We start from the raw sequence: 21,630 nt of genomic DNA, 5'->3' as shown, positions 1-21,630 counted from the left end.
GTGAGTTTACCTTTTAAAATATAAAACTTGTTTTAAAAGCAAGGGTTTTTAATGATTACTTTGCCCTGAGGACTTGGGATGCATTCGCAGCCAGTACAGCTACTGGAAAAGTCTGTTAACGTGTCTGGGGATGGAGCGGAAATCCTCCAGGGACATCTCCATGAAGCTCTCCTGGAGGTACTCCAAAAGCCTTACCACAAGGTTTCTGGGCAGTGCAGCCTTATTCCGTCCTCCATGGTAGGACACTTGACCGCGCCATGCTTGCAGCAAGTAATCTGGTATCATTGCATGACAAAGCCTGGCAGCGTATGGTCCCGGTGTTTGCTGGCATTCAAGCAACATCCGTTCTTTATCTTGCTGTGTAATCCTCAGGAGAGTGATATCGCTCATGGTAACCTGGTTGAAATACGGGAATTTAATTAAGGGGACAGAGGTGGCCGTTCCTACTGGGATGTTTGCCTGTGGCTGAAAAGAAATCCTTCCCTGCAGTTAGCCAAGCGCAGGGGGGTGGGAATTGGCCCAGAGCTTTTCGCGTTTGGCTAGCAGGGATCTTCCCTGATACCAGCCACGCGGTGGGGAGAGGGATAAAGCGATCATCCAGAGAATTGGATGGGGGGGGGGGTAGTTTAGTTTGTTTTCTGCTGCTGAATGTTAACAGGAAAACCGCAGCACTCAACGGGCTTTGCTTGGTATGTGGGAAAGGAGGGCGCAGAAGCCGAAAGACAATGGCTTACTATGGCCGCATGCAAGCCGAATTCTGTTGCCCGGACCTGCGTCTGTGATCTCTAGCAGCAAAGCCACAGGCACTCAATATTAAGAGGCAAAATGCGACCTTGCACAGAAATCACATGTGCTTTGTAATGTGAATAGTGTTGGTCACCGTGAAAGAGTATAAGCATTGTTCTGCAAAATGTATCTTTTTAAAAAATTCTCTCCTTTTTCCCCTCCCTCCAGCAGCTGCAAATTCTTCAAGCCTCCCTCCTCCGTCCCAAAGGCTATCACAGATAAGGCGTTGGAAAAAGAAGACGCGAGACGATATGTTCGCAGAAATCATGGAATCCACCCGCAGTGACAGAGCTCATCTGAATGAGTGGAAGGACACGGTTTCAAAGTATAGGAAAGAAGCCAGTGAACGTGAGGACAGGAGGGACCAACGTGAGGACATGAGGGACCAACATGAGGACAGGAGGGACCAACGTGAGGAGAGGAGAGAAGCTCGAGATGAGAGGTGGCGGTAGGAAGATCAGAGGAGGCAGGATGCAATGCTGGGGCTGCTGTGTGAGCAAACAGACATGCTCCGGCATCTGGTGGAGCTTCAGGAACGGCAGCAGGATAACAGAGTGCCGCTACAGCCCCTGTATAACCCCCCTCCCCCCACCCCATGTTCCATAGCCTCCTCACCCAGACCTGTAAGAACGCGGGGGGGGGGAGGAGGGGGGAGACTCCGTACACCTTCCCATTCCACCCCAGTGGACAGCCCAAGCAAAAGGCTGTCATTTTTTTAACCTTTTTTTAGTGGCCTTTTCCTTCCCACTGATCCTCCTCCCAAACCCCACCCGGGTTCCCTCCCTCTTTTTATAATCTATTAATAAAGAATAAATGATTTTTAAACAATAGTGACTTTATTTGGTTTGAAAGCAAGCTGGGGGAAGGGGGAGGGTGGGTTCCTTACAGAGAATGAGTCAATAAAGGGGGCGGGTTTTCATGAAGGAGAAACAAACAGATATTTCACACTGTAGCCTGGCCAGTCATGAAACTGGTTTTCAAAGCTTCTCTGATGCACAGCGCTTCCTGGTGTGCTCTTCTAATCGCCCTGGTGTCTGGCTGTGCGTAATCAGCAGCCAGGCAATTTGCCTCAGCCTCCGACCCCGCCATAAAGGTCTCCCCCTTACTTTCACAGAGATTGTGGAGCACACAGCAAGCAGAAATAACAATGGGGAGGTCTGAGCGAGTCAGTAATGATCGCCAGCGACCTTTTAAACGGCCAAATGCACATTCTACCACCATTCTGCACTTGCTCAGCCTGTAGTTGAACAGCTCCTGACTCCTGTCCATTCTGCCTGTGTATGGCTTCATGAGCCATGGCATTAAGGGGTAGGCTGGGTCCCTAAGAATAACTATTGGCATTTCAGAAGTATTGGGAGCATAAGCTTTCGTGGGTAAGAACCTCACTTCTTCAGATGCAAGTGAGGTTCTTACCCACGAAAGCTTATGCTCCCAATACTTCTGTTAGTCTCAAAGGTGCCATAGGACCCTCTGTTGCTTTTTACAGATTCAGACTAACACAGCTACCCCTCTGATATTGGCATTTCAACATCCCCAACAGTTATTTTCTGGTCCGGAAAGTAAGTCCCTTGCTGCAGCCCTTTAAACAGAGTAGTGTTCCTGAAGACGCGAGCGTCATGAACCCTTCCTGGCCAGCCCACATTGATTTTGGTGAAACGTCCCTTGTGATCCACAAGTGCTTGCAGCACCATTGAAAAGTACCCCTTGCGGTTTATGTACTGGGTACCCTGGTGCTCCAGTGCCAAGATAGGGATATGGGTTCCATCTATCGCCCCACCACAGTTAGGGAATTCCATTGCAGCAAAGCCATCCACTATGACCTGCACATTTCCCAGAATCACTACCTTTCGTAGCAGCACCTGAGTGATTGCTTTGGCTACTTGCATCACAGCAGCCCCCACAGTAGATTTGCCCACTCCAAATTGATTCCCGACTGACCGGTAGCTGTCTGGCGTTGCAAGCTTCCACAGGGCTATCACCACTCACTTCTCAACTGTGAGGGCTGCTCTCATCTTGGTATTCTGGCGTTTCAGGGCAGGGGACAGCAAGTCACAAAGTTCCATGAAAGTGCCCTTATGCATGTGAAAGTTCCGCAGCCACTGGGAATCATCCCACACCTGCAACACTATGCGGTCCCACCAGTCTGTGCTTGTTTCCCTTGCCCAGAATCGGCGTTCCATGGGTAGAACCTGCCCCATTAACAACATGATCTCCAAAGCACTGGGGCCCGCGGTTTGAGAGAATTCTGTGTCCGTGTCCATATCCATGTCCTCATCACGCTTGTCACTGCACTGCCGCCGCCGCTGCCTCCTCTCCTCGTTTTTCTGGTCCTGGCTCAGCATAAACTCCACGAGAACGCGCGAGGTGTTTACAATGTTCATGACTGCTGTCTTGAGCTGAGTGGGCTCCATGCTTGCCGTGGTATGGAGTCTGCAGTGTTCACCCAGGAAAAAAGGCGCGAAATGGTTGTCTGCCGTTCGTTGCTTTTTTTCATGCAGGGAGGGAAGGAGGGAGGGGTGAGGTTGTACCCAGAACCACCTGCGACAATGTTTTTTGTCCCATCAGGCACTGGGATCTCAACCCAGAATTCCAATGGGCGGGGGAGACTGCGGGAACTATGGGATAGCTACCCACAGTGCAACGCTCCAGAAATCAACGCTAGCCCCGGTACATGGACACACACCGCCGAATTAATGTGCTTAGTGTGGCCGCATACATTTGACTTTATACAATCTGTTTCCCAATTTCGAATTAGATAAATTCGGATTAATCCCGTAGTGTAGACATATAAGTAGTGCACCTGGTAGTGGGTCCTTCCTGGATCCCAACAGAACCAGGAGGCCCACTACCGGGTGCACTACTCCTTGGGGGAGGCCCGGTGTTACCTCTGCTGGGCGACGGGACCTGCCATCGCCGGCAACCCTGGTTACCCGGCTCCCATAGTTGTCCCTCCTCCTTCTGCCATCACTCCCACTCAGGCCCCAGGGGTAGCCCCCACAGCGCACCCAGATGAATGGGTGGGCCCCGCCTCCGTGATGGGCAGGGTCCATCGAGGAGAGGGCAGCAGGGCCATTGCCGGGCACAGGAGAGGGAGGGCTGGGTACTCATGCAGCAAAAGGGAATTCCAGCTCAGAACCTCCCCCTTGACAATGGGGGGGCTGCCCCCAAGCCTTCTGCCATGCCCCCTGATAGAGCCCACCCAGTGGAGCTGGCCGGGAATGCCATGGAAGCGGGGGGGAGGGCCCAGCCCTTTTGTCACCTGTGCCCCGCGTTGGCACCGAAGTGATTGCTGCCTCGGTTGCAGGCAGGGAGGACTCTGGGGCAGTGGGGGGAGACTTCACCTTTGAGGAGATCAAGTCTGACCCCAATCACCCAGGGGGAGAACGACCCTTTGCCAGTAGGCCTGAGTCTGGGCAGCCGTTTGGTCATGCTGCCCCCTCCTGCTCTTTCCCCCTTGCCCCAGGCTGCCACCCCTGGTCTTGAGCACGGGGCGCCCTTGGGTTCATGCAACTGCCCGGCCTCAGATGGCATCCTGCTTGTGGCTGCCGAGCCCCTGGTGGTGATGGCCGGGGCCCGAGCCCTTGGGTGCACCCCTTTCTGAGGCAGGGCGGCCACCTCCCCTCCCGGTGGGGGGGAACCTGCTGCTGATGCCACCATACCTGATGCCGCGGTTGAGGGTGCTGCGCTTGTTGAAGCGCCAGGGCCCGGCCTCGGTGAGGTCCCCCTTCCCATCCCTGCCACTTCGGCCCCTGAATCCGGTTGAGAGGTGCTGCACTCTGGTGGCATGCCTGCCGGGGACCCTTCTCCCACCTTTGCCTCCGCCTCCATTCCTGGTGCTGATCCCAGCCCTGCTCCCGACCCCTGGTGATGCGTTGCCCACCTCCTTCCCCTCCACTCCCCATATTGCTGCCGCTCCTGGGGTTGTTTTGTTTCCCCTATCCTCAGACAACCCTTAGGGGGCAGTTTTCGTGTCCCCATCCCTGACTCTCTAGGGGCTGCTCTCTCCCCTCTGCTGCCCCCTCCCCCACCAGAGCTGGAGACGGGTCACACAGTGCCACCACTACAGGCGCCACGCTGGGGGAGGGGGTGTCTGCCCCCTGTTTGCCCATCTCCGTGGGCCGCGGGACTGCCATGGGGGCCCAATCAGAAGATGGCAGCAGGTCTGTGACCCCGCCCCCCGCTGTGCTGCAGGACAAGCTGCACCGCTTCCTATTGGAAACCCGTGGCTTCAAGGGTAAGGGTAAGCTCGCTTTCCAGTGCTGAGAGGACTTCCATCTCATCCTCCAGGCCGTGAGGGCTGTTTTGCAGGAGGGAGGGGGACCGAGAGACAGGACATCGTGGCCTACGGGCGGGCCTGCAACTTCTGTGGATTGTTTCAAGGCCTGCTGGGGGCTGCTGACACCCCTGCCCACAAGGATCCTCCCCAATCCTCACTATAAAACCAACCGTCTGCTACCTTGAACACCCGGGGCTGTAGGGTGGGTCTTTGGGAGAGGGGGTACTCTGTGATTTTCCTGCAGGAGACCCACACGTCTCCAGTCGCGGAGGCTAGGTGGAGGCTGCAGTGTGGGGACGGGGTGTACTTTAGTCACGTCAGCGCCCATTTGGCTGGGGTGGCCACCCTGTTCTCCCCCAACCTACAGCCTGAGGTGCTGGGGGTTGCTGAGGTCGTGCCAGGTCACCTGCTGCACATCTGGGTCTGTGTGGAGGGGCTGACATTGAATCTAGTCAACATCTGTGCCCCGAACACAGGCCCGGAGTGGGTGCGTTTTTACGAACAGGCGTCCGCCTTCCTTGGCATCTTGGATCCTCGCGAGTGCCTGGTCCTGGGCGGGGATTTCAATATCACCCTTGAGGACCGGGATCGCTCAGGGCTCGAGAGCAGCCAGGCTGCTGCAGGCGTCCTCAGAGAGATCGTCGACTATCACTCCCTGGTGGACGTCTGGCACGACCACCACCCAGACGACAATACCACCTTCACCTAGGGCCAGGTGGAAGGTGATCGGTCGCGCCACACCTGGTTGGACTGCGTTGATTTAATCACACTTCCATCTGGCATGAGCCCACTCCTCCGGCATTCGGCTGGCCCTGTTGAGGTTCCGGCTGCACTTTTCCCCACACCTGTTTATATTTGCACACCCTGTCCACGGCCCCACCAAGTCGTGAGACCTCCTCATCAACCTCCTCCTGGCCCTGGCCAAAGTGGCCATCTTCAACACTGGGAAGAGGATGTTAGAGAAGGGGGTGCTCTGTGACTGTGGGGCCTATTTCCGCTCCTCCCCGGTCTCACGCATCCAGGCAGAGTTCCTTTGGGTGGTGTCCGCTGGCTCCCTAGATGGCTTTGAGGAGCAGTGGGGGCTGTCTGGGGTTCTCTGCTCAGTGTCCCCCTCTGGATCCCTAGTTTTGGACCTGTAATCTTCACTCCTGACCCTGTTATTCATTAGTTGTCCCCCGTCTTCAGTTGGTTCCCGGGTCCAGTGGTTCCTCCCGCAAGGCTGCCGCCCTGCACCTCAGGATCCGGGGTCCGGGATCGGGTTATGCCAGCCGGCTGGCTTCGCAGAGCCCAGGGTCGGCGTTGGCGTTGCCATCCGGCCCCACAGGGTCTAGGGCTGCTGGCCAGCCTCTCAGGGTTAGGGTTGCCAACTTTCTACTCGCACAAAACCGAACACCCTTGACCCGCCCCTTCTCCGAGGCCCTGCCCTCTATTCACTCCATCCCCCTCCCTCTCTCACTCACTCTCCCCCCTCACTCACTTGCTCATTTTCACTGGGCTGACTCAGGGGTTCAGGGTGCAGGGGGGATGAGGGCTCTGGCTGGGGATGAGGGGTTTGGGATGCAGGAGTGTGCTCTGGGCTGGGACCAAGGGCAGGAGGGAGGGCAGGGGGGTTGGGCATGGGGTGGGGCAGCTCAGGGGTGCAGGTTCTGGATGGCGCTTACCTCAAGCAGCTCCCGGAAGCAGTGGCATGTTCCCCCTCTAGCTCCTATGTGGAGGTGCAGCCAGGGGGCTCCGCACGCTGCCACATCCGCAGGCACCACCGCCACAGTTCCCATTGGCCGTGGTTCCCAGCCAATGGGAGCTGCGGGGGCAGCTTGTGGAGTCCCCTGGCTCCCCCTGCAATGGAAGCAGGACATGCCAGCTGCTTCCTGGGAGCTGCGTGGGCTAGCAGGGAGCATGCCAGCCACGCTGCGTGGTCTGCCAACTGGACAGTCAATGACCTGGTCAGCGGTGCTGACTGGAGCCACCACGATCCCTTTTCGACCTGGTGTTCTGGTCCAGGGCCCCCGGCTGGCCCAGCAGGGTCTGGGATCTGCCCCATGGGGTAGGGGTCGGGGCTACCGGGCCCCGCAAGGTCTGGGGCTGCAGGCTGGCCCCCTGGGATCCGGGGTCCTCGGATGCCAGCCGGGCCCGCCTGGTCTGGGCCTGCACCCAGCCCCACAGGACTGCCACCCAACTGCCCTGCCACCTGGCCCCACCCAGTGGGGTCCATGGTTCCTGCCGCCCCCCGCCCAGGGCTCCACTCCATAGAGGGGTCTGTGGGCGTGAGGTGCTGGGCATAGGGGTCTGTGGAGGGAGGTTGGGAAGGGGGCGTGCTGTGGTTCTCAACCTGCTGCCCAGGTAACATATTGATAAATAGGTTGAGAACCAATGATGTATGGAGTTGTGCACTTAAGATGCTTTACATCACCATGTGCACTAGCACTAATAATAATTCAAACCTTAGCAGAATAGGAACTAAAATAAGTCACTAGCCAACCCCCCACCCCCACTTGAAGTGAGAGTGTGGACAACATGTCAAAGCCATGTGCCCACGTTGTCCATATAAACACGGCTCACAATCTGTTTGCACATCTGCATGGCCCAGTGCAGGCTCCCTAATTTGGATCCAGGTCCTCAGAGGTAAAGGATGCTGCACACCCACTTAGTGCTCCTCCTATTCCTCCTCCCCTCATAGATGGACACGGAGAGGCCAGGAATAGATAGAGTTTTCGTTCTGTGCCCCTCACCCCCGGCCATTTGCCATACTTTTTATTTTAAGCCACTGCTTGGGGAAAATGTTAGTACTTTTTACCTGCTGAATAAGAGTCTTTTGAAGTAAAGAATTGAATAAAGTGCAATGGCCTAGTGAAAAACTTAATGCATAAACAAACATTGAACAGCATTTTGTGTTTTATATTGGCTCTACTTACATTTGCTATGAGCACTCTCTAAAGTATTTGTTACAATACCTGATTTTAAGAATGGGAAGGAATGAAATTCTGTATCTCAATTGGCGTTGGAGTGGAAGAAAAGTGAAAAATCTACTTTTACTTCAGTCTTTCCCAGTGGGCTAGCAGTCAAAAGCACAAAACAGGTTCTTGAAGGAGGCTATTAAGAATTCAGACAATTGAAAGATGCCATAATTTTACCACTGGGTGACTTTATTTAAATAGAAGCAGGAAAAATATTTTGATTTAAACTTTACACTAGCGACTGAACAAGAAGTTCAAAATGAATCGATTAAAAAAGTCTGAGAACACAGTTTGCAGTTATTAACAATGAAAGGAAGACAGAATTTCCATTAAGTTCCTTTGCTAGATTGACCCTAGTTTTGTATCTGTATTTTATTATTAAAGCACACAGAACCCTTTGAGCCTGGGTGCTGATAAATTTGAAGTATTAGCATATTAGCATATAGCTGCAGTAATGGTTTACCAGATGGCATTCAGATTTTCCCTACCATATGCTCCCTTTCCTGGGCTTTCATCCCATAGTTGCCATATAAAAACCTAAGACAGGTGCACTTCATTTTTATACATTATTTGCCTGTTGCAAAGGGGTGAATGCATCTCCCCTCAAACAGCCTCAGAAATTGCCATCTAAACACAGCTGCTAAAGTTTTTAACTTTACATGATTATTTGGCTAGCATCATACACAAGTATACATCATTTTTAGGGAGGTCATTCATTTTAGTTCCACAGTTACTTACGTTCCATTCAAATCTGGTGCCCCCCTCCCTTTTATTGCTTAAAATTATTTGCATAATAAATAAAGAATCCTGAAACTGAGGGTATAGACAGAGCTGTAGACACTAAATTGAATCCCACAGCATTTTGAGGTTCTTGATTGAATTGTTTTTGGCAGTCGATGGGGAGCTCTGCAAGAATCTAGCAACACCTGAACGTTTAATATGAGTAGGAAATATTCCTCTCTCTCATTCCATAGTGACAGCTGAAAGCATTGCAGAAACGATTCTTGTCACTTCATGGAATGATTCCATACAGAGTGCCACTCACAACAGTAATGGCAAGCTGTGTGCATTTAAGCTGTCACAACTGTACACAATGGAATCAACAGCACCTTTCTTTTAGAACTTAGAGGTAAAATAAGGGGGAGAGGGATAGCTCAGTGGTTTGAGCATTGGCCTACTAAACCCAGGGTTGTGAGCTCAATCCTTGAGGGGACCACTTAGGGATCTGGGGCAAAATCAGTACTTGGTCCTGCTAGTGAAGGCAGGGGGCTGGACTCGATGACCTTTCAAGGTCTCTTCCAGTTCTAGGAGATGGGATATCTCCATTAATTTAAGACATTGCATGGATACATTGTGTGGGGGACGGGGTGAATACACTAGTGGTTCATCTATAGAGATTTGGGATCAAAGTGCAGCTTAAGCAATAAGTAGATACGAATTCAGTTGTATCTTATCTTAGTCCCTGGTAGACATTAGTCATCATCACACAATTTGCCATGATGGAGGGGGGGAGAGGGGATAAGGAGTATACCAGACATTAGCCAGCACTATTATTTCCTCACATTCATGAGCATTCAATTTAAACAAAAGCCTTCTGTAGGCCTGGTACAACCAGGTACATTGATCCACCCAAGTTCAATTTGTTAAAACAGTGACAGTTCTATTCTTTTCAAAGTGCTGTCTCTTTTCCCAATGCTTGAGCATTCCCTTCTCCCATACACATTTCACTTGCTCACTATCCATCTGGACTCCAAGGCAATAGGGTGCTATGAAGGGGAAGAGTCTGTCTCATCCAGAAAACTGAAGAGTGCGCGCTCTCTTGTGCTGCTGCTCTTACTTTTTGGAAAAAAACTTTTGAAAGACATTCTTATCTTTCTTGTGTTTCTCCTTCCTGCCCTCAATCGCTAGATCTTCTTTCATCTGGGTCAGTGGATTTGCTAAGCGCTTGGTCTGCACACTCTGATCCTCAGCCTTGGCTCCTGAAAAAGAATTAGTGATGTATTCATTTTCTTGGGATAGGGAACACCGAAATATGGGCTCCCCCTCAGATGTGCATGTCAAGGAGGCTCTCGCTAGGTCTCCCTACAACAGACTAATCCAAGCCATTTCATAGCATTAGCATCCACACCTTAATTCTCAATTGTTATATTCCTTCTTCTCTCCTATTGATTGGTAGAAGCTACGGTGATGTAACTTTGAATTCCAGGGGGCCCTGGGAGGGGGAGGTGATGCTAGCATGGTACGCATACCACTACCCAAAAGTCTAGCATCCTCTTCATGATACTTCACAGTGCCAGATGCCATAGGTAAAACTCCTCCTTGGACAATGGCTTGTGCCATTAGCCCAAAAATCAGCATATTTAACTTTTATTCACAGTCCTGGAAAGGATAAAGCTTTCCCGTGGCAGTGCCCTCTGTTAAAAAGAGCTGGCGCCTCTTAATATGGTTGCAGGCTTTTTATGGTATTGCTTTAGTATCATGTAGCTGCTTTGCTGGGTGCACCTTGGAGCACATGGAAGAAAAGCTAACAATTTGTGTATGTTTGACACACTTCTCAGCTGTAGAAATGTAAGAACTGTGAGAAAGACCAACAAACAATGAGAACATGAAAGGACTTTGTACAGACACTATTATTGGAGGTGACGTTTTCAGCTCTCATCACCCCTGAAGGACTCCCAGTATGTTTCCTAGTCAATCTAGGTTCTCACCAGGATGATGTGAATATAGAATCACTCCAGCTTTGTAAACTTTCCCAGGGGAGATTTCAGGCACCTGGATTTCCTTTTTGAGCTCCTGCTCTCAGTGTTTACAATGACAGTCTTTTTTTTAGTGGTGTCTCAAACTATCTAGGGGGAAGTTTGCTATATGTAAGTTTTCTGTGTAATCTTAGAGAGCAGAGACAGTAAGGAGCTAGGAAACAAAAAGCTAGTTTTGATATGTTGTAAACATTAAAGATTGGGGACACTCTGCAACTCTTGCTGATAGTGACAGTTGCATGAGACTAGCTGCAGGGACTATATGGCATATTTTAACTAGGTTATCTCTGTAACAATAAGGGTCTAGATACTCCAGTGTGAGAACAGGTTTAAAACCCAAAAATAAACAGTTAAATCAATTGATTGCATGCAATGGTGTTGTATTATAAAATATATCAAGCACAGCCTTTTATGAAAGCTTGCAATGTTCTAAACTCAATCATTATGAGATACGTATGCAGGCTATGATTATGAATTTATGTATTTGTATATATAGAAAACTACGCTGCAACTTCAGCTCCACTTCAAAGCAGGGCAGTGAGTACTCAGGAAGGTAGGAACACCTCCCAAAGTGTCTACACGAAACCAGCTTCAAGTAACTATTCATTTTCCAGCCCAGGAAGGGACACCGGAGGCCCATTAAAGTGAATGGAAAGACAGAGACAACTTGAGACTGAAAAGAAAACCCCCATCTTTGGAAAACGAGAAAGACGGTAGTTTTTCCCACTTTGAGTATCTATAGTGACTGAAGGGAAAAAAACAGGAAACCCTTTTAAAATGGAAAGGGTTGAACTGAAGACCATTCAGAACTTGGGGGACAGTCTCGAGGTGGGAGGCGGTCTATGAATGCTTGATCCCTCCTTTAGCTTGGGAAACTGTTTTAAGGCAGTAAGTAACTCTTATTAGAAAAGAGATTTTATTTAATATGAATGTGTAAAGTGTGAGGTTTATTAGGTCACACTCCTCTATGTGAATATGCACAACTGCTCCATGGGTGTTCAGATGGGTTTCCCACAGTTCACACCTGACCACCCAAACCCATTCATTTGGCAGAGGGGACTAGGTGTTCAGATAAAACTGAAAAGCACGTGGCATTTGTGTGTCCAAACCAATACTGAAGAAGAAGAAAAAGAATAAATGGACAGAATAAACCCTTCTCACATCTTCCTTATGGATTCCCCTGTTCTCTTCCTCATTCACCAAACAGGTCAACACTACTTACTGGCATGATAAAATACACTCTTACATTTAGATAACACCTTTCCTCCAGAAGGATACCGCAGCACTTCACTAACATTTCAGCTATTCTCTTTGAACTGGAAAATAGCAGCTGCTTTAAAACAATGCACAGTAACACTACACAACCACAATTTGACCCCCAATGTGTACGCATTATGATACACTATTTAATTACATAATCACATACCTATTTTTTTCCCCACCGGACCTCTGCCTCATTTGGTGCCCAGGATGGACAGCGCTCAGATAATGAACACCTATTTGATACTTTGTTTTCCCCTCTTTGTTCAGTGTGTGCCATCAGGTCTTATATACTGCACCCTATTCAAACCCAGCTCTGGACACAGAACCATCACTTTTCTCATAGGCTTTTCTGTGAGGCTCATCACTACAGTATCGGAGTGCCTCGTAAACATTAACATTACCAGAAACAAACATGAATGAATTTATTTTCACAACAGCCCTCGGAGGTGAGGGATTATCATTCCTGTTTTTACAGATGGGAAACTGAGGCACGGAGCCACTATGCTCAAACATGAGCACTGTCCACTGAATGAAGCAGGGGTCCTGTGGAAAAAATAGTATGTCATCATGTAATTAAAGGCTGTCATGACGCATACGCACCAGACAGCTGAATTAAGGTTGCACATGAAACCTGAATTCTGGCATTTTCTAATTTTTGAGTACTGGACACTGAAAGCCTCACCTTCTTTTGACATAGATTTATGTGTGTTTAATCTATATATAGATACAGATATATCATGAGAGACCGAGAGAGAGCCTGAGAACAAGCACCCTGTATTTCATAATCCCAATAAAGAGAAAACTACTGTAGGAGTGAAACCAGAAGACAGGCAGATCTACGGCACGTGAAGTATAATGATCAACTAAAATAAGCTCCTGGGGAAAGTCACTAAGTCAAAATGTATCAGTAAATTTCCAGAGGAAGTGAAAAAGCAGAGGGATTAAGACATAGCAGGGAAGGGTGTGGCGTATATTGGGTGCTACAGCATTTTCCTCTTTCTATATTTTGAAACATGATTTCTCAATCTCAGTACTGTGCTTCTCACACAGATCAAGGCAGAGTTTCTTATTACCCATGTCTGCAGGGTTCTGGACAGAGGTGGAGCTTGGTGTCTTCATAATCCCATGTGTGTCTCCCTCGGATTCCCTGGGAATGTTTGCAGATTCTTTCTCTTGCCTGAGTTTGAAGGAAGGAGTTTTCCTGTCAACAAATAGCACCACAGAAACTCAGTGACATTTCAGACATGAAATAAATCAGTAAGTAAAAGTAAGTATTCAGGAACAATTCAGTCATGCAACCATTTCAAAAGCAAAATAACCACCGGACAGAAGAGATGTGTTGTATATACATATGTGCATTAATATAGCCAGTCTGCAATACAGAATAGGAGTAACTTTGCAAAACGCACCTACCCACTCACCTCTGGTGAATTACTTTATTTGAAGGACAAATAAAATATCAGTAATTATTTTATCATTGTTCATCACAATGGAATAATGGGGGTAAACAGATTTTGTGACTGGGCTGGAAATATTCTTGACAATTTTGCAAGTCTGATACTAGTCACTAGGTTTGTGTTACGTCTTTTGGTCAAACAGTCAGTTTCCCATTTATCTGAGTGGGAACAACAGGAGTAAATCTGTGTTTGTACAGCAATCACAGCTAGTACTCATTGACAATCTATACAGAGAAGAAGGATGGTCTTGTGCTTCAGGCACTGGACGGGATTCAGGAGACCTGCATTCATTTCCTAGCTCTGCAGTAGACTTCCTGTGTGACCTAGGGTAAGTCAAATCTCTCTCTGCCTCACTAGTCAAAATGAGGAGAATAATTCTACCTGACCCCATGGGGGATTTGCAAGAATAAATTCCTAAATATTTGTTGAGTTACTCTTGTGATGGTAAGGACACTCTCTGCAATTCTCTGGTAAACTCCGTGAAATCTCTAGCAATTATAACGTTGCAGTTCTAATCACATTAACAGGCATGAGGTGGTGAGTTCTCCTGCAAAACACAAGGAGTCGGCTGGGACAATCAAACTGGTCTTTTTGGTTTCCACGATACCGTGTGTGCTATAGCATTCCAGGAGCCTATGGGTTTGCACAGGTCTATGGCTCACACAGCTCATGAAGTTTAGACGCATGGATCCTCCCAGTACAATAGACTAGACAATAGGGGCTGTTTTCACGTCATAACTTGTAGGATTTCTGCACACTCCATTTGCAGCAGAAATGGATTTACAGATTTTCTACCACAGAGACACAAACAATATGTTCAAATGCTACCTTTGGATTCTCAGATTCACACTTGAATATGTAAAGAGGCCATTGTGTGCCTAGTTTTAGTTCATCACCCAAGGGGAGGATTTGGATGACCTTGTTAAGGACCCCTATTGGAAAATTGCATTTAGCATGTCGTAACTGTCAAAATGGACTGAATCAGAGAAGTTACTGCATAATATAGTCCTGGGGCTGTGTGCTACTGAAATACTGAAAACTGAGCTGGTCTTTTTAATACCAAGCCTGTCTATCTGGCATCATCCTGTATTCGAGCACTGCCTAGCTACTAGCAAGAATGAAATCAGACCAGCTCGGCAGTATACAGTTCCCACCTGGGTAGGAAGCCTCTGCTGGTTTGTCTTTCAGCGGGCCCTCCACCTGGGACGTTCCAAGGTCTGGTCTGAGGACTCTCTGTATTTGGAGCGACTGGTTGTGCCATCAGCTTAGAACCATGACTGTTACTGTGGCCTGCAGAGTCAAAGAAAATACAGGAAACATGTTTGAATCAGAGACAGAGGCAGAGTCAGTCATTCCTATATCCACTGCATACTTCTTTGAGTTGCCGGTATCACTGCATTCCTGTCCTTTTTCATTATGCCACAGAAGCCATCACTGCTTACTGAGGTTTTCAGAATAAGGATTGGATGCACAAGGGAGCAACCAAGAGCCAAGGGCCCTGTCTACATGAAGGCTGGAAAAAACGTAAGAAGCCATTGCGCATTTCTCCCCAGCCAGTATCTTGACTCAAGCCGCACTACAACCAAGAGGCTGCTTTCGATGTCACTCTGGGGACACTATACTGTGAGGTGCCCAAGGGTATGTCTACATTGCAATTAAAAACCCATGGCTGGCCTGTGCCAGCTGACTCAGGCGCGCAGGGCTTGGGCTAAGGGGCTATTTAATTGCAATGCAGGTGATCAGGCTCAGGCTGCAGCCTTGGACCCTGAGAGGTGGGAGGGTCCCAGAGCTCAGGCTGCAGCCTGAGCCAGAATGTCTACACCACAATTAAACAGCCCCTTAGCCCGAGCCCCATGAGCCCAAGTCAGCTGGCCCGGGACAGACACGGGTGTCCTATTGCAGTGTAGACGTACCCGTCACGTCAGCTATCAAGTGCCTCGGTGTGTACTATTCTCTATGGGTAACACACACGAGCAGGGATCCTAGAAATCTTTGCCATGGAAAAAATGCAAAAAAACACGGAATTTACATTTTTACAGAGAATCTTTAGTTTTTTATATTTTGTGAAAAAAAAAAAACATATATTAACTACATTTTACTGAAAGTACCAGTGTCACTTATTCAATGCATGCAACCTCACACTCTTGTGGTTGATTTTTGAATGCACTTTAAATTTGTATAGCTAAACATACTCCAATCAACTGCTTCCGGCATACAGAGGTTAGTTACTCAATGGCATAGCAGGGTTCATGTTTTAATGCATCTTAGATTACATGTCAGCCTCCAGACATGAGTAATTAAAGTTATGAAAAGATGCCAAAAATTGTAAAAATCACTGCTAAAGACCGTGACACTTGGCAAGGACAAATTTCATGTTGATGGTAATGTGCTGTTCTGTACTGTATGCAGCAAGGCTGTAGAGTACATTCAAAAGCAAACAATTGTAGAATACATGGAAAGCATTAAACTTAAACTGAATGCAAAGAAATGAAAACAAGTGGCTGAAACAGCATGGCCATCGACAACAGTAAAGAAACAATGCACTGTGACTGGATCATTCTGTTAATTTTACTTTGTAATAATGATTGATGGCACTGGTAGGCTTTGAACTTGCTTAAAAATTGGAAATATATCAATAAAACATTGTGTTCACCTGATACCTATATATATATTGTGGCTCGGGAAGTTCAGTGTTTCATTTTAATTGTGGAAAAACACGGATTCTTATGGGGTTTTTTTAAGTCACAGACTTTTTTTTTTTAATCACAGAAAACTAGGCTCCCCACAGATGAGACACTCAAACACATTTAAAGGAAGAGCACCACACAAGAGACAGCTTGTGATTTCAACATCCTTTATTTCCTCACCCCTCCTGTCATCATCACTAAAGTAAACAATTACCCCTTAAAAATGAATGATGATCTACCTATAGTACTCCTAAGTGCTTGTATCCATTCATTCATCAACTTCTGAGAAGGTGCTGAAAAGTAGTATTCTGCCCCATCACTCAACCTGTAAACAGCAGGGATAGGAAGAAGGGCATTCAAATTAGTCTAAATGTCTACATTATTGTCCTATTGAGAAAGGCAGGAACTGCAGTATCTGCAAATTCCTGCACAGACAGCACTCTTCAGCTTTGCCATACCACAACGTTTTCTGAGATAGGCTTGGATGAGTATGGCTGCGAGTAGTTGCAACATTGCAGAGCAGCCAGACCTGTTTTGCTAGCAGGTCTATGCGTATGATTTACCGTAAATGAAAGGTGTTCTCTTTCCTGGCATAGTCAGTCAGCCTCTCACACTTAGCACCAGCAACACTGATTGATGGGATTGTGGTTACGGTCTGAAGGAGGAAGAGATTACAATGAATGTCCTAATTGCCCTTCCTTTTAGGATTCAATCTCATCCACACACAGTGAGCACACACTGATACCATCATTCATATTATTCCTAACACTGTCACAAGGTCCCTTGGTAGGAAGAACTATACAAGATCCATCCTTCATACAGTTTGAAGAACTGGTACTTCATTGTGTCTTGAAGGCATTAATCAAACAAGAGAATGTTCAATAAATCTCAAAAGCCCTTTTCTCAACCCTTCTCAACCTTATAGCTGGAAGCTGCACCAATCAGATTAAATTTCGACCAACTGATGCATGAAAGAAATGAATCCCCTTCTAATCCTATGTTTTCTTTTTAAAGAAATTGGGAGATTAGAATGGAAAAACAGGGAACAAATCTTAAACCACCTTTGGAGATTACCTGACAGATTCAAGAAACAAATTACCTTGGACGCTTCCGTTTCATCATTGTAGAAGTCAAGTTTTTGTTTGTTGAGTTTTACATAATAGGAGTTCCAAGTCCTTGACTGTGGCTACATGAATAAAGAGAATAATAAAATGTAATCACAACGGTATCTGTAGTTACATCAATAACATCCATTTCTATATGCAATTTCTAGCCATGCAACTTGGGGCTGGGACCTCATCAGCTCTCACGAGCCAAGAATGGTCAGCCTAGGCTATTTCTAAGGAAACCCAATGCACTGTAGGAATTGGTTTTAGTGATTCCATCAGTGGAGCCACATAAGTCAGTGCTGAACTAATGACACAGCCTGGTGGAAGCAGGCACTAAACAGTTGGTTCCTTCTATCTTTTAGGAAGGATATAAACCCAGCATTTTATTTCTGCTTGTTGAAGACACCATTTCATTTTATCTAATTGGAGAGTTGGCTCTAGTGCACTATCCATATTCCAATTTTGGCCATTATAATCTGCCTAAAGTTTCAATGTAGTGTGGATATCGAATTCTTCCCCACTTACTGGGCACTGTTTTAAAAGCAGCTGCTACTTTCCACCCCAGAAGGTGGTTGTATGTCTGCAACAGGCAACACATTTGTGAAGTGTTATGGGATCCTTCTGGATGGAAGGTGCTGTCTAAATGTAAGATGATATTATTTTATTGTGCCAAGAGTTGTCTGGTGAATGAGAGAGGAAGGGGGAATTGTTAAGGAAGATGTGAGGAGAATTTATGTTATTAATTTATTCTATTTCTTTTTTTGTGGGTGGGTGGGTGAGATGAGAATTCACTAACATAGTTAATGTAACTTGGGGTTTCACTTGTGTATCCTTAACAGGGTGACAGTAGATTCTATTTTGCATAGGAAATAAAGACCAGTGTGGATTTGCTTAGGTCAGGTTAAAAGTTTCAGATAAAGAATTATTCCCAGGGAACAAACAGTCTAAGAGTCCTGTCTATGTCCAAGGCCCACACAGACTCTGTTAACAAAAATCTATGCACTGGTAGATAGTGACTGAGAAAACCTGCACAGAAATTTCCCAGCTGTGGTAAATATACCACCACTACTTCACTGATGCAAGCCCTGCCCTGGAAATGGACTTATATTTTAGGGTAAGAGGGGAATTCGAGCTTTAATTTCATTCAGCCTTGGCCATGCTGAAACTATCTCACCAATTTACTACCCAACCATCAACTGGAAGAAACACCTCTTCTAATATGAGCAGAAATTAATATCCAAGCTAATTAAATTAGAGGCTCTCTCTGCCATCAGGGCTTCACTCTTTTTGAAGGGGATTTTAGTCTACATGTTCATTTAGTCCCAGGTTCCAGTAAGTGCCCCATCAATGGGAACTAAGCCTGAGCTGGAACATCCCTCAGATAAGTGAATTCAGACATCTTGTTCATTCCAGGCCTCATCTAACACCCACTGAAGTCAAGGGAGTCCTTTCACTGGCTTCTGTGGGAACTGTATCAAGACCTCGGTTCTGAGAGCCTTCCCAGTGAAGGTTCACCGCCCCTCCCCCACCTCCCAGTCAGGTTCTGTAGCTATTTGGTCATAATGTAAGGAATGGTGGCTGAACATGAAGTGAATGCATTTGATTCTACCTGCTTACGTCCTGGAAGAAGCTGGTCCCTTTTTTCTAGTAACCCCTCCATGTTCTGGTGATTTACAGAAACCTGAAACACACAAGGACATTACAGTTTCACTTTGAAGAAGTCTTTTCAAAACTTCAGAAGCAATTGTGAGATATATCCCAAACAGGCCATTGTTTTCCCTTTAGCCTTTGCCTTTTCTATGCTCCTGGGAGCCCTCTGTAGACCACATACAGAAATCTAATTTAGTGCCTGAATGAAGATGTTCAGACCTACACTGGACAATCTACTCATATGATTAGTTTCACCATAGTGTACCAAAGGTCAGCTTACTTGGAGTGATACTGCATTTTGTGGTGTAATATAATGTGACTAAATGAAAATATCTTAGCAGGTATGTTTTTATGCAATGCTTAGAAGTGAATCTGAATCCTTCACAAAATATTTTACTTTGGTTGCTGTCATCTAGATCCTGCCCGAAGGTCTGCCCGGGGATCTGACTCTGGCACTGTGTGGTAGAAGAGACTCCTGGAGAAAAATAACTATTTTATGGTTTTGGATGCTAATTTGCACTACTATAATTAAAAATTATTATTTAAAAATTAAACAACCATAGTATTTTATAATACATATGCAATACATTATTTTAATATCTTTCTATAACAATTTATTATGCTGTTCTGGCATGTCTGGGGATCAATGTCATTAACACTACCATTCCGCTTATTCACCAATAAAATATCATTAAGAGATCCTTAAAAATCCTCATATGGTCCCTCTTAATGTATACCTATATCCGCTCGTACTGGTCTGACCAGTTATTGTAGATCATCAGTGTAATTTTATAAATAACTTTAACTAGTTAACATACTTCTCTAAATAATCTGTTTTGTCAATATATCCTCTCATACATGAGTCCCTCCATTCTATTTATCATCCCTGCTGCCTTATTTTGTACTCTCTGCCTTCTATTGTTACATTTCTGCATTCCAATGAGGTAACAAAACCAGGATACTGTATTCCAAATGTAATCTCAGTGTTTCCATGACTATTTAGTTGGGAATTGGTCCTGCTTTGAGCAGAGGGTTGGACTAGATGACCTCCTGAGGTCCCTTCCAACCCTGATATTCTATGATTCTATGATTCTATTATGCGGCTGCTTACTGATTTACATGCTATAACTCTCTTAAAACAAATCAAGCCAATATTCTACTAGCTTTTTTTACTGCTGTTGCAAAAAATAATCCTTTGATTGTTATATGGCAATTTGTGTTATAACATCATCATTTAGCATTCAGAAAAGGGTGCTGAATTGCACAGAGATTGATAATAGAGAAAAAAACAACCAGTATATTATAGGTGGTACAGGTAGCAACACCTACAGTTCAGGTTCCCCAACATTTTTCATATTAACCTGCTTTAATGTGCTCATAACTTTGCCAAACTTTAATCATTCAGGCTGAAATTTTTGATTCTGGGTGGCTGCCTGAGGCTGAAGCTTTTGGAAAAAATGTCAGTAAAACTGGTTCAGCAATTCTCAAAATGGGGTACATGAAAAATATATTGTTTTGCTTATTTTAAAAAAAGACTGGGAGTTAGAGAAGAAGTTGAAGAAGGTGGCACAAGTGGAAAGACTGGGACAAGGAGCCAAGGGAGGAGGGAGCAGGTAGAGAAACTAAGACTGTATCATAAAGACTGTCATAATTAGGCTTGAAAGGACTGGATTTTTAATCAGTAAATGTCGATTTCACCATACACACACAAACCAAAAAAAAATTCTATTGATAATCAAAAATTACAGATAGGTAAAGTAAGAAAAATGATGCTTAAGAACTTACTAGAGTTCGTTCTAAGGATATTTACTTTGTATGTTTTGACATATGATGTGGACAATTTGTATTTTAATGGTTGTAAAGCTTTAACTTTTTGAATCTCAATGTCTACTATCATTAAACAATTATTGTCTCACCCCCCATTGTCTAACCCTCCCACATAATTTCTTCCCACTGAAAATTTATATGAATAAAAATCTAAAACAAATGCTTAAAAATAAGCAGCAATATTATCCATCTAAATTATTTAAAAAACCCTCAGATTCTGCAAAGCCTAATAATAATGCATATGCACAAAGAAGCCAGATTAAGGTTGCACAGACTAGATCTGATCTAGAACTAATTGAAAATTTTCCAATGAATCAGGTTTCCCCTGGAAAATGCTGATTAGACAAAATTGAAACATTGCAGGAATCCACTGATTTTGTCAAAAATTTCTATGGAAAGTTATTGAAATGATTCATTTCAACTTTATCATTCTGGGATGAAATAAGATTGAGAAATCTCAGAATTTCTCAAAGGAAGGAAATTCTATTTTCCAGTCAGCTCTAATTCTAGCATTTATTAACGTCTGGATGCTTAGTTTGAGACCTTAGTAAAGTTCTTTAATGTATTTTTTAATGTATTAGGACATTAGGGTGACAAGATGTCCTGATTTTATACGGACAGTCCTGATATTTGGGGCTGTGTCTTATATAGGCGCCCTTGCCCCCCACCCCCATCCCGATTTTTCATACTTGCTGTCTGATCACCCTATAGGACATAAAACCTTTACTGTTCAAACTTGTTCTAGCTGACTGCATAATTAAATCAATAGTCTTTTTGTGCATCAGTCTCCTTCAGTCTTACACAAAAAACCCACCTGTGTGCAGTCAAATCAGGTAGCTACATGCAAAATATAAATTACTGAAGG

General features: G+C 45.9%; 1 protein-coding gene across 2 annotated transcripts in view; it reads right to left on the bottom strand.

Annotated features, from left to right (window-relative positions):
- Positions 1–215: 215 nt before the first annotated feature.
- SPTBN5 (spectrin beta, non-erythrocytic 5) overlaps positions 216–21,630 on the bottom strand; it is a 143,937-nt gene continuing 122,522 nt past the window's right edge. The window contains exons 58-64 of one of the 2 annotated variants that reach the window (XM_024106610.3): positions 18,898–18,969; positions 17,279–17,365; positions 16,743–16,834; positions 16,419–16,504; positions 14,647–14,782; positions 13,109–13,236; positions 216–9,995 (exon numbers count right to left, since the gene is read on the bottom strand). In XM_024106610.3, coding sequence (XP_023962378.2) covers positions 9,850–9,995; positions 13,109–13,236; positions 14,647–14,782; positions 16,419–16,504; positions 16,743–16,834; positions 17,279–17,365; positions 18,898–18,969 — 747 coding nt within the window. In that variant the 3' untranslated portion in view covers positions 216–9,849. Of the gene's footprint in view, positions 9,996–13,108; positions 13,237–14,646; positions 14,783–16,418; positions 16,505–16,742; positions 16,835–17,278; positions 17,366–18,897; positions 18,970–21,630 lie in introns of those variants that run through there. The other variant, XR_006174251.2, reaches the window with a different exon arrangement.

This window comes from Chrysemys picta, chromosome 4 (assembly GCF_011386835.1).
Source record: "Chrysemys picta bellii isolate R12L10 chromosome 4, ASM1138683v2, whole genome shotgun sequence".
In the NCBI taxonomy this organism is placed as follows: domain Eukaryota; kingdom Metazoa; phylum Chordata; order Testudines; family Emydidae; genus Chrysemys; species Chrysemys picta.
The sequence above is the reverse complement of the archived record's forward strand: the minus strand, read 5'-3'. Positions and strand labels throughout refer to the sequence as shown.